The 16287-nt window shown below is 42.7% G+C and overlaps 1 protein-coding gene across 23 annotated transcripts in view; it reads left to right on the forward strand.

Annotated features, from left to right (window-relative positions):
- Positions 1-16055, forward strand: part of PRKAG2 (protein kinase AMP-activated non-catalytic subunit gamma 2) — a 337838-nt gene extending 321783 nt beyond the window's left edge. For all 23 annotated transcript variants that reach the window (XM_035254336.3, XM_035254337.3, XM_078343436.1 and 20 more), the window contains 7 exons: positions 2152-2206; positions 3463-3589; positions 6431-6596; positions 6936-6973; positions 8072-8218; positions 12100-12193; positions 15348-16055. In XM_035254336.3, coding sequence (XP_035110227.3) covers positions 2152-2206; positions 3463-3589; positions 6431-6596; positions 6936-6973; positions 8072-8218; positions 12100-12193; positions 15348-15379 — 659 coding nt within the window. In that variant the 3' untranslated portion in view covers positions 15380-16055. The remainder of the gene's footprint in view (positions 1-2151; positions 2207-3462; positions 3590-6430; positions 6597-6935; positions 6974-8071; positions 8219-12099; positions 12194-15347) is intronic.
- Positions 16056-16287: the final 232 nt, after the last annotated feature.

Genomic DNA, 16287 nt, shown 5'->3' on the forward strand with positions numbered 1-16287 from the left:
GTGGAGAAACTTAGGACAAATGAACCTCGAACTAGATGATTTGGAGCAAATAACATGGGAGTAACTTGAAGATCATGTTCTTTTGTTTGTCACACTGAAATTCACCCTGTAAAATCATGATACTCTTTTCTGCCATGGAACCGTTTTTTTGTTTTGTTTTGTTTTTTTGAGATGGAGTTTCGCTCTTGTTACTTAGGCTGGAGTGCAATGGCACAATCTCGACTCACCGCAACCTCTGCCTCCTGAGTAGCTGGGATTACAGGTGCGCACCACCATGCCCAGCTAATTTTTGTATTTTTAGTAGAGACGGGGTTGACCAGGATGGTCTTGATCTCTTGACCTTGTGATCGACTCGCCTCGGCCTCCCAAAGTGCTGGGATTACAGGCTTGAGCCACCGCGCCCAGCCGGAACCATTGTTTTAAAGTCCCATTTCATGATTGTGAAGGTGGTGGTCCCACTGAGACTTGTCCTGGCAGGTTGGTGGCGAGGACCAGGGGTGGGAATCGCAGCAGACCCAGCCTTCTGCAGCACCAGAGCCTTTGTAGGGTGCTCAAGGAAATGCCAGTAGAAATGGAGGGGCCAACTAAAGGAAAACTTTGAATTCAAAATTGAAGAGTTTGGTCTGTGCTTCCCGTAATATGCTTGATGGGAGAAACAACCTTTGTAACTGGCCATGAAATCAGAACACATCTTGGAGTTCTCTTACACCCCAGGGGCCCTTTCAATTCCATATGCTTTAGAAGTTTCTCTGAATGATAGATTTGGTGTATTATGGCCTTGTCAAACCAAGCTAAACAAATTTGGCATGGGATCTGTGCGGCCTGTTCTGCAGTGATTGTGTAACACCAGGACAGATACTACTTACCCAGTTCTACTGCGCAAGTACCGTTAGGCCGAGGTTTGAGTATACTTACATTTTGACATTACATGGTATTTGGTAGCAATAATAATGCCAAAATATTCTTAAATGCCTTCTGCATAGAAACTTTGGTAAAGCAAAGCTGGGCGTGGTGGCTCACAGCTGTAATCACAGCACTTTGAGAGGCCAAGGCAGATGGATCCCTTGAGATCAGGAGTTCAAGACCAGCCTGTCCAACATGGTGAAGCCCCATCTCTACTAAAAATACAAAAAGTAGCCAGGCATGGTGGCGCATGCCTGTAGTCCCAGCTACTCAGGAGGCTGAAGCAGGAGAATCGCTTGAGCTGGGGAGGCAGAGGTTGCAGTGAGCTAAGATGGCACCACTGCACTCCAGGCTGGGTGACAGAGCAAGACTCTGTCTCAAAAAAAAAAAAAATTAGGCTAGGCACGGTTCCTCATGCCTGTAATCCAAGCACTTTGCGAGGCTGAAGCAGGTGGATCACTTGAGGTCAGAAGTTTGAGACCGGCCTGGATAACATGGTGAAACCCCATCTCTACTAAAAATTAAAAAAAAAAAAAAAAAATTGGCTGGGTATGGTGGTGAGCACCTGTAAGTCCCAGGCTACTTGGGAGGCTGAGGTGGGAGAATCACTTGAACCCGGGAGGCAGAGGTTGCAGTGAGCTCAGTTCATGCCATTGCACTCTAGCCTGGGCGACAGAGCGAGATTCCATCTCAGAAAAAAAGAAATCTTGAAAAAGTAAATTAATATTGCAGTTGATATCTTTAGAAAAAAACAATTTTTATATACTGGAAATTCGCCCACAATGCAGTAGGTTTTGAGCATCAATTTGGTAAAATAATAAGAATATTTAAAGAACAAAGTTTGTTATAGCTGATTTTATCTTGCAACTTATGGAAATTAATTTTAAAAGATTTCATAATTGCTTCATTTCTTGAGAGTAAAAAGACCTTGATAGCATTCTAGTGACCTCTGCTGGTATTGCTCTTTTTTCAGATTTCCTGATTTCTTTTTCCTGAGTTTATAAATACCTACTGTCACATTGACTTTTAATATTTAATTTTTATTTAAATGCAACATCCTGAAAACAGTTTGAGTTGTTTAAAGTAGCCGTAACTGTGATTAACACAGGAGTTTTAGGCAAATTAAATTTCTTTTGATTTGAGTTTTTAATTCAAACTATTAACAGTAAACTAAAGGGTCTGAATTTATGTAAGCATTGCAAACACCAAATGTGTTACTAATTGCGTATTTTCTTTCTATAAATACAGAGCTTTATTTACAAGAAACATTTAAGCCTTTAGTGAATATATCTCCAGATGCAAGGTAAACTTGGTTTTTTATTTCTTTGAAAACATTCATTCAGATATGTTTTATTACCATGATTGAAAGAAACAAATAAACATATTCTTCATTCCCAACAGGGCCTGTCTCCTTAATTCCAGCCACACTGCATGCATTCAGTACATTTAGCAACACTAGAAAAATCACAGCCATTGCTGGTGCTAAGCATTGATCATGGACTATCATATCAAGCATCATGAAGGTCTCAGCCAGTCTGGGGGCATGCTGAAATTGCAGATTCCTGGGCTTTTACCCCTGACCTGCTAAATCAGGATAGTGCTCAGGAATATGCATTTAAACAGCTCCCCTGGCAGCCCTGCTCCACGCTGCTGTTTAAACATCAGTGTATGTTAGATGTCGGTTCAGGTGTGGTCAGAGTGTGAGCTACCTTCTTTAGTCTCCTGGCGCATCCTTTTTTATCCAAGCCTTCTAGTTTGGCTCTGATACATTTCCATGTTTGTGTAAAAGCATCTTTCAAACCCCAGTCCACTACAGGAAAGATTAAAATATTTATTTTCATTTTATTTCCAAATCCTAACAAAAAGATATACCCACCTTCTTACTGGCAGTCCCAGGAGACGGACCAAGTAGAACAGAAGTGTTGACCTTACATTATCTATCAGCCAGACTGGCCCAGAGCCAGTTCACCCGCTCGCTTGCTAGTAGGATGCATCTGTTTGCTTTCCCAAGGATTTAGGTTTTATTGTCTTTCAAATAAAATCGCTAAATGCACTCTTATAAAAACTCCTCTTCCTGGCTGGGCAAAAGGTCTCTTGCCTGTAATCGCAGTACAGTGGGAGGCCGTGGCGAGTGGATCGCTTGAGCTCAGAGTTGGAGAGCAGCCTGGGCAACATGGCAAAACCCCATGTGTACAAAAAAATTAAGGTGATGCCTGCCTGTAGTCCCAGCTACTCAAGAGGCTGAGGTGGGAGGATCACCTGAGCCCGGGAGGTCAAGGCTGCCATGAGCAATGACAGCAGGCAAAAGAGCTAGACCTGGTCTCAAAAAAACAACAAAAAATCTCCTCTTCTAGAGCTTTGTAGCTTGCACTTGTATTTGAGACATGCTAACATAGATTGTGAAAAATGAAAAATTGGCTGAGATCTCGAATTCAAAACTCTTCCAAAACACTGTTATTATTGTAATAATAAAAACACTGGAAATTTGAGGCAGGGGAGTCCCGGGTGTTCGGATTGTTCTTTAAAGCCTCCTAACGACTTCCATGACTTTCCCCACAGCCTCTTCGATGCTGTATACTCCTTGATCAAAAATAAAATCCACAGATTGCCAGTGATTGACCCTATCAGTGGGAATGCACTTTATATTCTTACCCACAAAAGAATCCTCAAGTTCCTCCAGCTTTTTGTAAGTAGATTTTAGCGTTTCTAAAGACGCAGTTGCATTTACTTAAATGACGTAGGTCAAGTCATTCAGCTCCTGTTACCCTCAACAGAAGAAATTGTTAGTTTTGAGATCTCCTTTTCCAAACTTCAGTTTCTCAACTTCTGTCCGAACTGTACATTCTTAAAGTTGATTCAGTTTAAAAGCAATCACTTTTCGATGCAAGTATCAAAATAATTTTAAAAACAAAACTCAGCACTCTATTTAAATTGAAACATTTTGTCACCAACATATGAGGGGAAATAAAGCAATCTGAAGTCAGTGTAATTAAGGGCTGCTGTACATGATAAACTGAACCAATATCTAGAGCAAAACACGCTTTATGTTGTTTTTATTGGTGTCACGGTGTCCTCAAGATTATCTTATAATAAAATCCAGCAGTGATAGAAGAACCCAAAGCAAATAAAATTTTGGCAAGAAAATACCATGTTGGTCCAAATTAGGCTCCTATTACCTGTAGATTCTCTCAGCTACTTGAAATGAGCTGGCTCCCTAGTCATCCAGAACTTTGAGCCTGTTTGGTTGGAAACATTTTAAGAGTCTCTGGAAGGACAGAACATTTATAAGAGGTTTTTATGTTTTCCTTTAATTTACATGCACAGAATTTGAGGTTATGTCACCAAATAGACCCAGTAGGAGGTCCTAATAGTTCTGAAGAGGTAATCTGAAGAGTTTTTTTTAAAGAATGTAACAGATATTAAATATCTACTACAAATTAGCCTTCCCATTTTCCTCCCCAAGGCTTCACATAAGGACCTAAAATAGCATTCCAGTGTGTAAAGGAGCGGAAGCTCCTCCCCTGGAGGCTGCCTTGAGGAACCACTTCTGCTGACAGCAGCACGGGGGGCTTAGTGATTGAGAGAAATACCTTGTCCATCAACCTAGTCTTAAATTTTAATCGTTTCCATATATAAATAGCATTTATTTAACCATGCTGTGTTAAGAAAGAAGGTAGAGTAATTTACAAAAAACAAAAGTTTGCGGTTTAAGCAGGGAGATAATCTAGGAAAAAAGGATTAGGGATGCATCCATATTGTTTATCAGCCTTTACCTCCCGGAATGCAGTCGCTTTAGTAGGGGAAGTTTTATAGGAACAGGGGGAGCATGGAGTGGGAAGCGTGAGTTCAGGGCCCCCATGTGCCAGGCCTACGGCTTAATCCTTAGAGTAATCATTTTTAAATAATATTAATCGTGAGAGCTGATTACTGTATGTCCGGCACTGTTCTAAGCACTTTACATAATAAATCTCATCCTCGCTACTACCCTGTCAAATAGGTATTTTTGTTAATCCTATTTTATACGGACGCAGCTAAGAGAGGTTAAGTAGCTTTGCAAGATCGCGTGGCTGGGGAGCGGCAGAGCCAGCATCCCCGGCGAGTGCTCCTCATTCCCGACGCTCTCCTCCACGGCTGGGGAGCGGCAGAGCCAGCATCCCCGGCAAGCGCTGTTCACTCCCGACGCTCTCCTCCACGCAGGGGCCCTGGGAGGGAGGCGTTCGCACACCTGGCGCACACCAGACGTCTGACTGGGAAACCTGCCCCGAGTCACGTGGATCTGAAGTGGTAGATTTCAAACCCGGGAGTCTCTCTGACTCTCAAGCCCAAACTATTTCTGCAGTGTGCTGTTGCGCAAGAGGGAGTAGAAGCATGAGATCGTTCTTTTGCAGAGCTGCTTCAGATTTTTATCTTCTATAAAAAGGAGAGGCAGTTGCCTCTGCCCAGTACTGCCTCATATTTGGGCCAATATGGTAATTAGATTCATGCTACCAGAATATTCAGCTAACTAAAGGTTTTCAGATAAAAATATATAGATTTAAATAAAGAAATTTCAGAGCCTGATTTTTACTGAATTGTGAGATCATTTTCTGAGGAAAAAAAGGAGCATTACCCTTCAAGACATTGGAAAATTCGTCTAGGCACATAGTATGCAGCAGGGAATTCTCCTATATTGAGATGGACTGGATGACCTAATAGGTCTTTCTTTTTTTTCTCTAAATTTCTAGGAGCTCATGATTTGAATATTGATGAACTCTTTGACTTGAACATTTTATTTCTTCTAATTGTTCATCTTTTCCTGATAATTATAAGGTACACCAGGAGGATGGAATCAACTATACCCTTTATAAAAGGTGGATTTTTGAAACCATAGACCTTATTTTGTTATACTCAAACATGACCCTAGGCTTTTCTGACTTACCCTCCTCCTTTGAAATAACCATGAAAAGAATTTTTAAAGATTCTCTTAATTCTGTTCAGCTGGCTCGTTTTTTGTTCCTAGTAGACAAGAATTGGAGTCCGCCAAGGAGAATGCAGGATGTAGAGGCGGGTGGTGTGACGCCTAGCTTAGCAGTGGCTCAGACAGCTGCCGTCACATGCTTTGGGTTTGGAAGTAGATGGGTTCTTGACAAATATTACCTAATCCTGACAGCAGGACCAGGAACTCAATGTGAACAAATAAGAATAAAGGATTTAATTCTTGGTGGCTTACAGGCCTTAATTTCCCAAATAGACCTGTTCTTCCCTTGTTCTATACACGTTTTTAGTGAGTGAAGAGGAGGAAAAGTGTTACAATGTGAATGCTTTGTGATAGTTTGTAGTAGTTCAATGTAAGCATAGACATACAAACTGGTTCCAGCAAAAGATACAATTCTTCATAATTTTCTCATGTTAATTCAGACAGCCAGTAGGCTATTAGAAAAAACTAACTTTAATTTGTTGGATGTAGTTTTTCATTCAAATCTGGACATTTGAACATGGAAAGGGTATGTTCTGGGTCTAGAACATTGGTGTTTCTCTTCCTGTCTAGATGTGTGATATGCCAAAGCCTGCCTTCATGAAGCAGAACCTGGATGAGCTGGGGATAGGAACGTACCACAACATCGCCTTCATACACCCAGACACCCCCATCATCAAAGCCTTGAACATATTTGTGGAGAGACGAATATCAGCTCTGCCCGTTGTGGATGAGTCAGGTTTGTGTGTTTGCCCATGGCAGTCGGACAGAAATAATTGTTTATCTCAGGGTGCAATTATTGTGAGATGCCCTGGCATAGGAGATACGTGGGGGAAGTGAAAATTTAGATATGGCAAATAAATTCAGCACCAAGGGGCACACAGGATAATAAAAATGTTCAATTGGGTTATTTTCATATGTTCATTAAAATATGATATCCATTTAAGTTTCCATTTAAAAATAGACAAGGTTATTTATCAGTGTTGAACTTTTAGTGATTATATAGTTAAAACTGATTTTAAATGAGTTCCTCTTTGTTCCTTAAGACATATTTCTAACATGTATTTTTCATTTTTAGGAAAAGTTGTAGATATTTATTCCAAATTTGATGTAATTGTAAGTATTTCATTTTTGTTCAATCTGTCACCTAGAATGCATTTTAAACATTCATGTAATGTGTTTTTATGTTTTTCTCTTGTTTCTTAATTTAATAATTTTTAACCTGTTAGAGTATGAGTATATTATCAGAGAATTTTGTAGGCCTCCCATAGTAATTGCACTTTTAATATGCACTGGTTTAACAACACGAATAGCATTTTACAGTTCTTTGTCTTTACAATACATGCATATTTCCCCCCCACCCCACCACAGCCTGTGGATATATTTTAAAGGTTCTTGTTTCCACGTAGGAGGCATGGTTTATCCCCTCTGGGCGTGTGTGCAGTGCGCACGTGGACTCACGGCTCCTTCGCCACGTACACCCCACTGCTTACTGATTGGGAACCACGGCTGTAAAAAAGAAATAGCCCCAAGGGTGCACGCCGTTTTTTGCCACAATTCTGACCCCACCTTAAACATTCTTTTGCAGCTGTCTCAAACCCTTTGCCTCATACTGTTCTGTTTGATGTAATAGTCACGGAGAAATATGCTGATTGGCATTTTGGTTGAGTGGGACCCGCTAAAATGAGTGAGAGCCCTATGAGGCACCTGGATCCATGGGGCTCGTCAAGCCTGTTCTTCCTCCACGCTTGCTTGATTCCCATGCATCCCCCAGAGCCTTCCCAGCAGAAGCCTTGTTGCCCACAGAGTTCATTGAGAACGTTCATTGCTGCAGCTTCTCCAGCCCTGTGGCACTTACCACCCTTTACAGATGTCAGCTCACCTCGCCGGAGATTTTATTCATGCATGGCAGAGAGCATTGGAGGGTAAAAACGGGGCAATCTTTGGCAGGATACGCTATCAAAATTTAACAATGTTGCCTCATAAGGAAGGTAGACCTCATAATGCGATATCCTTAATTATGACTGATAATGCTGATGAAATAACAGTCCCAGCGGGGTGTTATAAGCCAGGATGAACTTCTCATGTACACTGGTACCAAATTCAGGTAAACATTGAAGTTTTTAGAAATCAGGTAGTCTTAAGCTCACTAATTTTGGTCATTGAAGTGCACTGAGGTGAAAGGATATAATTTATTCTCTTGCTGTATTACAGAATCTTGCTGCTGAGAAAACATACAATAACCTAGATATCACAGTGACCCAGGCCCTTCAGCACCGTTCACAGTATTTTGAAGGTGTTGTAAAGTGCAATAAGCTGGAGATACTGGAGACCATTGTGGACAGAATAGTGAGAGCGGAGGTGAGGCGGCTTTCCCAGGCCTGCTCCCCCTAAGTCCCACTGCAGCGTCTCCCAGTAGTGACTGTTGCCTCAGGCTACCAAAGCCCGAACCCAGCAACGCAGCCTCCAGGTTCAGTGGGATGGGACTCTCTCCTGTCCTGAACCCTGGCACACTACTTGGCACACAGTAGGTGATCTCTAAAGGTTTGTTGAATTGAACTGAATTCATTGAAAAGTCCTGATGTGATAGCCGAATCAAATAAGCTGGTAAGATACATTCACAGTTTATATGTGATGATAGTCTGGACAACATCATAAGACCTTGTCTCTACTAAAAATAAAAATAAATGAGCTGGGCATGGTGGCATAGACCTGTAGTGATAGCTAATAGGGAAGCTGAGGAAGGAGGATCGCTTGAGCCCAAGAAGTTGAGATTTCAGTGAGCTACGATGGTGCCATACCCTCCAGTCTGGGCAACAGAGCAAGACCCTGTCTCTAAATACACCTATATATCTATATCTATAGATACATTTTGTTTTGAGAAAACAAAAGCTGTCCCAGAAGCTTTGAGTATTTATAAATTCAAAGTTTAAAGTGTATAATATATATTTTAACAAAGTGAATGATAAATCAATAAAATAAAACTTAATTTTCTCTCTTCCTACCAGTATCTCTCTTTCCTGAATTAGATAAATAGCAAATAATCTAATAACTCCCAGTTTTCTGCACCTCAGCACTCAGATTTCCTAAAACTTCACTGCTTATAGGATTTTCAAATACACTTTGCATAACACCCTAAATAAAAGACCAGAGAAGGTAAGCCAGTGGCCCGCGCCTGTAATTCCAGCACTTTGGGAGGCCGAGGAAGGAGGATCGCTTGAGCCAGGAGTTCTAGACCAGCCTTGGCAACACAGCAAGACCCCGTTTCTACAGAAAATGAAAACAAACAAACAAACAAAAAAAAACCAGCCAGTCATGGTGGTATATGCCTGTAGTCCCAGCTACTCAGGAGGCTGAGGCTGAGGATCACCTGAGCTTGCGAGTTCTAGGCTGCAGTGTGCAGAGATCATGTCACGGTTCAGAATACCCATTCCCAAAACAACTTCTTTTTTTAGTAGGTAGGAATAGAAATATTATCCTGTTTGTCATTTTTTAGGATGGAAGGGTGTAACTCTGTTCCTTCTGGAACAGCTAATTTGTCAAAACTAATTTTTAAGTATATGGCTGTTTTGATATTGCTAGAAATGTAAGAGTACAGTCCCAGAAGCAAAGTACCTGATCACTTTTTAGGCTAATAACAGGCAAGCTGAACTTGCTTTCCAAAAGCTACATGTAAAGTAACGCATTGCCTCAAAGCACGGCTGTCCCTTTCAGGAGCCATTGTTACCAGGAATCCACCAGCCCTCCTTTAATTGTACGTTCAGGAATGCCACCCTTTCAATGTCATCATGTGAGGTGACCCTCCCAGCTTCACCGTTGATGGCTTCTAGCATGCTTCACTGGAACTGTCCTAGTATCCATCACTGCTTGTTTTCCAAAGGATTTTAGTTGAGTTAGGAATACATCTTAACTCTTTTCCCTATGAAAATTCTTTCAAGGCAGACATGGTGACTCACACCTGTAACCCCAGCACTTTGACAGGGCAAGGCAGGCATATCACTTGAGGTCAGGAGTTCGAGACCAGCCTAGTCAACGTGGTGAAACCCGGTCTCTACTAAAAATAGAAATATTAGCCTGGCATGCTGGTGGGTACCTGTAATCTCAGCTACTTGGGAGGCTAAGGCAGGCTAATCACTTGAATCCGGGAGGCAGAGATTGTGCCACTGCACTCCAGCCTGGGTGACAGAGCAAGACTCCATCTTTTAAATAAATAAATAAAATAAATCCTTCACAAGATGACACCTCACAGGGGGACCAAAAGATATAGTTTTTAGCGTTAATGTAGCCAGGAGAAGGGTCCAGTATCAGTGATGGTTCCACTTATTTATATGAGATAAACATAGCACTAACTTGTAGGTACCTCCAACAAGGAACATACCTAAGTTTGACTCAGCAGCAGACGACAAGCAAACACCTGGGGAGTCATGTCTGTCTGAGAGAACTACTTAATTCTCAGGGTGAGATGGTTTCCCTTGACCTTCGGAGTTCGGAAAGTAACCGTTTCACATCCACTATTGAATGTAACCAAGAAAATGCGTTGAGTGTGGAAGACAAATGTAAACTATCATTTAACGTGTGATTAGTCAGCAAGTAATTGTGCCATGTTATATCACAGGATTACTGATGAACCTGAAAGCTTTTTAGAGAAAAGTTTAAAAGAAATTTATGTTGACTGCCATGAGAAAGATGACTAAGCCATTGTTATTATTGTTATTTTCCTAAAGCAAGCTATGACAGAAACATCGCCATGTGACAAAATACAAAAACTGGACATCCACTTCTTCCCATCTCCTTCCTATGTCCCTGTTTTCTACCAGGGGTATTGCTGTTTAGTACAGAGAGGGTCTCCCAGGACACAGCTGGCACAGGGCTGCCTTCACCCAAGTTCTGAAGCCTTTTTTTTTTTTTTTTTTTTTTTTTTGAGATAGATTCTCACTCTGTCACTCAGGCTGGAGTGCAATGGCACTATCTCAGCTCACCACAGCCTCCACCTCCCAGGTTCAAGCGATTCTCCTGCCTCAGCCTCCCAAGTAGCTGGGATTACAGGCATGCGCCACCACACCCAGCTAATTTGGTATTTTTAGTAAAGAGGGGGTTTCTCCATGGCCAGGCTGGTCTCAAACTTCCGACCTCAGTTGATCTGCCTACCTCCCAACAGGCGTGAGCCACCATGCCCGGCCTGGAACTTTGAAGAGAATAGTGACCCTGCTCCCTTCCTGCCAGTGAAATACCTGTTACAGAAACACCTCAAAGTGCTCTCCAGTCACTCATCAGAGGTTTCAGAGTAGAAAACTAGAGATGAACGTAATCTACCCCATTTCATTAGAGCTCATCTATCCTCTCAAATGCAATTCTTAATATATGAACTTCATGGAGAAAATACACTACAGAAAATAAAACCCTTCTAAGAGCCTTGACCTTGTTTGTTCGTTTCTGCCATCATCTGGACTTCTTTCCCATGTGTTAATAAGACAAGCATCTGACAGTTACTAGAAACTGACATACAACTTGTAAAAATTAAAACTGTTACGTTTAAGAGCATATCACAGCTACGTTGTGCTTTGTGTTTTGAGTCGTATCTTTTCTATATTAATATTTTGAAAATTGAAAACTCAGCAGGGCAGAGCTAGCTCATTTTTCTTAAAAGTAATCAGGCAAATCATATAATTAGAGACAATAGATAGAGAGTTTTTTCCTCTTTCCATCTTCTGCCTGTGTCCCTTTTTTCCACCGGGGCTGTGACTGTTCAGTACAGATCGGGTCTTCCAGGTAATCAGACAGTGAGACATTGAACATCAGAGCCCAGGGCTCTGGTTATACGGTTCTGGATGTTATATGCTTCTGTCTGCTGCTACTTGCCCTCACTTATGGAATGTGTGTTGCTTTTTCCTTTTTTTTGAGACAGGGTCTCACTCCGTCACCCAGGCTGGAGTGCAGTGGTGTGATCTTGGCTCACTGCAACCTCCACTTCCCGGGCCCAAGCAATCCTCCCACCTCAGCCTCCCAAGTAACAGGGACCACAGGTGCGCACTAGCACACCCAGCCACTTCTAATTTTTTGTAGAGCGAAGTCTCACTATATTGCCCAGGCTGGAGGGATGTGTTTATTGTATAAATACATGACATGACATTTTTTCTAATGTCCATTTTAAACCTTTTTTTTGTTTGTTTCTGCCTCCGTACGCTGCATTAAACCTTTTTTTTAAATTTTGATTTTCAGATGACCTGCTTTTCTCTTTGCAGGTCCATCGGCTGGTGGTGGTGAATGAAGCAGATAGTATCGTGGGTATTATTTCCCTGTCGGACATTCTGCAGGCCCTGGTCCTGACACCGGCAGGTAAAGGGCTCCTGACCTTTGCCATCAGCGTCTAGGAAGGGTGGGAGGTAGACCAGGAGGCGCAGCATTCAAAGTACCATTTCTCCACCAGGGAGGGTGGGAGGTAGACCAGGAGGCGCAGCATTCAAAGCACCATTTCTTCACCAGGGAGGGTGGGAGGTAGACCAGGAGGCGCAGCATTCAAAGCACCATTTCTTCACCAGGGAGGGTGGGAGGTAGACCAGGAGGCGCAGCATTCAAAGCACCATTTCTCCACCAGGGAGGGTGGGAGGTAGACCAGGAGGCGCAGCATTTAAAGCACCATTTCTCCACCACCCACCCACAGAGTAGGGCTTTCATATATGGTATTGTAAACTGTTTTCATTTTCTTTTCAGTTTGGAAGTTTAAGTGTTCTTCTTGAGTGAGAAAAGTGTATAAAACGTATTCTAACTTAAGAGCATCCTGTCAGGGTCCAGTGGTCCCTAAATTACTCGGGAGCCATTGCCACGTTCATCCTAACTTTTTCCACTAAAAAGATCTTTTCAGGGCCGAGCAGGGTGGCTCATCCTTATAATCCCAGCACTTTGGGAGGCTCAGGCGGGCTAATCACCAAGGTCAGGAGTTCAAGACCACCCTGGCCAACGTGGTGAGATCGATCTCTACTAAAAATGCAAAATAAGCCAGGCGTGGTGGCAGATGCCTATTATCCCAGCTCCTCGGTAGGCTGAGGAAGGAGAATGGCTTGAACCCAGGATTTGGAGGTTTCAGTGAGCCGAGCTTGCACCACTGCACTCCAGCCTGGGGGACAAGAGCGAGACTTCGTCTCAAAAAAAAAAAAAAAATCTCTTCAGTTGTGCTTTGTGGGAGAACTGGCAACCAGAAACATACAGGGAAAGTCATTGCTTCTAACTGACAGCTTCATCTTTCCTTAAAGAGAAAAAAAAAAAAACTTACATTTTGAGTAGATAAAACAGAATACCTAAACACAAACTTATTAATATGGTACAGACGGAGTTTCACCATGTTGGCCAGAGTGTTCGCAAACTCCCGACCTTGTGATCCGCCCACCTCAGCCTCCCAAAGTGCTGGCATTACAGGCATGAGCGACTGTCTTCGGCCCAGAAATTACATTAACTTTCAAATGGAGTGTGGATAAACTTATTTTCTGACAGATTCACTTTGAGTAAGCCCTCAGAGTCTCAGTGAGGAGCAGAGAGAGATGGAGAGGGCTTTAGACAAGAGGAGCTGGCCTCCTCTCATTTCACCCACTCAGTAGTAAGAGGTGGGCTTCAAAGTTCTTAAAACCACCACCCCTTCCTTCCTCCCTTCCTTCTTCCTCTTCTTCCCTTCCCCAGCCCCAGTCAAATATAAACAACCCAGCCTTGGTTGGGGCCACATGGACCCGACATGGGAGTAAGCAGAATGCCCTTTGAGCTCTCAGAAATCAAAGATTAAATGGTGTGTATACTACAGTACTGATTTTTCTTTAGTTCAGAAATTTCTGCTAAGACTAGTTTTTACAATTAGTCTGGAACCCAAAAATGCCTACCCTAAAGGAATCTTCACCACCTGCAAGAAACATGTCTTGACTCAATGAGAACACCGAGAGAAATTCCAGTACAGCAGTGATTTTTCAGAGGTGGTCCTCAAACCAAGCATCGTCACCGTCACCTGGAATTTATTAGAAAATGTTCACGTTGGGGTCTGCCCCATATCCATAGCTGGATTGGAATTCCTTATAATACCATGTATACAACATGATTTGTTGAGGAAAACATTCCGTGTTACTAATAACTGGATTACAAGTGAACTTTTGGAGTGGAACTCCGGGCATGCATACATCTGCTCGACAGTCACTGACCTGCTTCCGTGGGCAGGAGACAGCATGCCACATGCAGCAAATGTGAGGCCCCACTGCGAGGCCAAGCCCCAGCCACCCCACCCGAGCGCTATCTGAATGTAGGCAAGTCACTCATCTCCTTCAGCCCCAGTTTCTTCCATGGAGAAGGGGCAAGCTGGTACAGGCCCATCTCCCTCCTCAGATGCTATGAGAAGAGCTGAAAGCTATGCGTGTGCAATGAGGCGCAGTGCCCAGGACCGGCACTGTTAGGTGGATATCTGTTGAATAGTCAGTAAGAGGCAGCTTTATGACGTGTCTGCTGTTATTCGATCAAAAGGAACTAGTGGTGATTCTTTTCACCAGGCAATGGCCACCATCCCCCAAAAGGATACTGGTTCAACACAGTAACATTTTCTCTTTTTCAGAAAGTTCTCAGCAATAGTTCACGGTCAAACGTAGACTGTCCACATGAAGCCGTGTGTGCGTTCATCCAGTGCATGGGCAGTCTGATGCTAGGAGCTACAGTGTTTTAGCTGCATATTGTTAAAGACTGCCGATCTCTTTCAGGAGTCTAGCATCTGGTGACAAAATAGGAGAGAAACTCCTTTGATGAGGAAAGTAGTAGCTGTCCCTGCCAATCCACTGTGAAATGTCCTAGCCAGACACTTGTAGGTGTTAGGTGCAATTATACTTAGGAATATTATAAAGCTTTTTTTTTTTTAATTTGAGACAGAGTTTCAGGCTGGAATGCAATGGTGTGATCTCTGCTCACTGTAACATCTGCCTCCCAGGTTCAAGCGATTCTCCTGCCTCAGAGCCCTGAGTAGCTGGGATTACAGGTGCCTGCCGCCACGCCCAGCTGATTTCTGTATTTTTATTAGAGATGGGGTTTCACTGTGTTGGCCAGGCTCATCTGAAACTCCTGACCTCAGGTGATCCACCCGCCTCACCCTCCCAAAGTGCTGGGATTACAGGCATGAGCCACCGTGCTTGGCCTAAAGCTTTTTTTAATACATATTTATAAGTGTGCACAACCGAAATACTTCACAGCTTCACTAAAACATACCTACATATTAGTAAATTTTTTTAGCAGTGGAACTTTTTTTCCCAATTAAATCTGACATATTGAGAATGACAAAGTGTTCCATGGATCCAAGCTGCAGGAATGGGGGCGGGAGGTGGGAGCTTGGCCACCTGCTCCTTCCCACCTCGCCCTCCTCCGAAACCTCTGGCTCATCCTCCTAAGATACTGCTGTGCACAGGTAGAACCCCTGGGGTAGAGAATTCTGCTGTTACTGTGAGCCTTGAAACTCTCGTCTTCCACCCACTGACAGGTGCCAAACAGAAGGAGACGGAAACAGAATGACCACCGTGAATGTAGACGCCCTCGCAGGAGAACTTGAACAAAGTTTCTGGGTCACGTTTTGCCTCATGAACACTGGCTGCGAATGGTTAAGAATGTATATCAGGGTTTAATGATGGGTATTTCTTCCAGTGACGCTGAAATTAAGCTTAAAAAAAAAGAAAGATTTTATGTGCTTGAAGATTCAGGCTTGCATTCAAAGACTGTTTTCAGACCTTTGTCTGAAGGATTTTAAATGCTGTATGTCATTAAAGTACACTGTGTCCTGAAGTTTTTATTATTTTTCATTTCAAAGAATTCACTGGTAAGGAACAGGTGATGTGACATAAGGTGAGTGCACGGCATGTCCAGATCACAGTGCCTTATGTCTGAATACAGCAATATGTCACCGCCGCAGCCGGGGCGCACGCGTGTGGAGCAACACCGAGCTTGAATGTGGGAGTCTTTGAACCTTTTACCAAATCCGTTCGTTTTCATTAGATTTGTCAAAAACATGTAATTTGAATATAAATAAAACTTTAATGACACTTTTACACATAAGTGTTTTGTTCTGGGCTACCGTGTAAACGAGGCTGCTTGACAACAGCTTTATTTATTTTTACTTTCATGCCATTTTTTACACATCTTTTGGTGGGTAAACTTCACCATATCCATGAATAAACTCTCGGTGATTTTGAAATGGCAAATTTCTCATTATTTAAGTTTGGATCTGGAAAGGATATGACTTCTGAAATAGCCGCTGCTGGGTTTTAAAAGCTGAGGTCTCTCAAAGTGTGGAGGAGACATTGCCGTCAGGCGGGAGCCAAGTGCCGGGAAGATGTCTATTTTTTTTCTTGTATATTGAAATGTAAAATCATGATGTTTGTGTGACTGCAGATGCGACTGTTTTTGTAAATTTTATTGTGGCATAT

This window comes from Callithrix jacchus, chromosome 11 (genome assembly GCF_049354715.1).
Source record: "Callithrix jacchus isolate 240 chromosome 11, calJac240_pri, whole genome shotgun sequence".
NCBI lineage: Eukaryota > Metazoa > Chordata > Mammalia > Primates > Cebidae > Callithrix > Callithrix jacchus.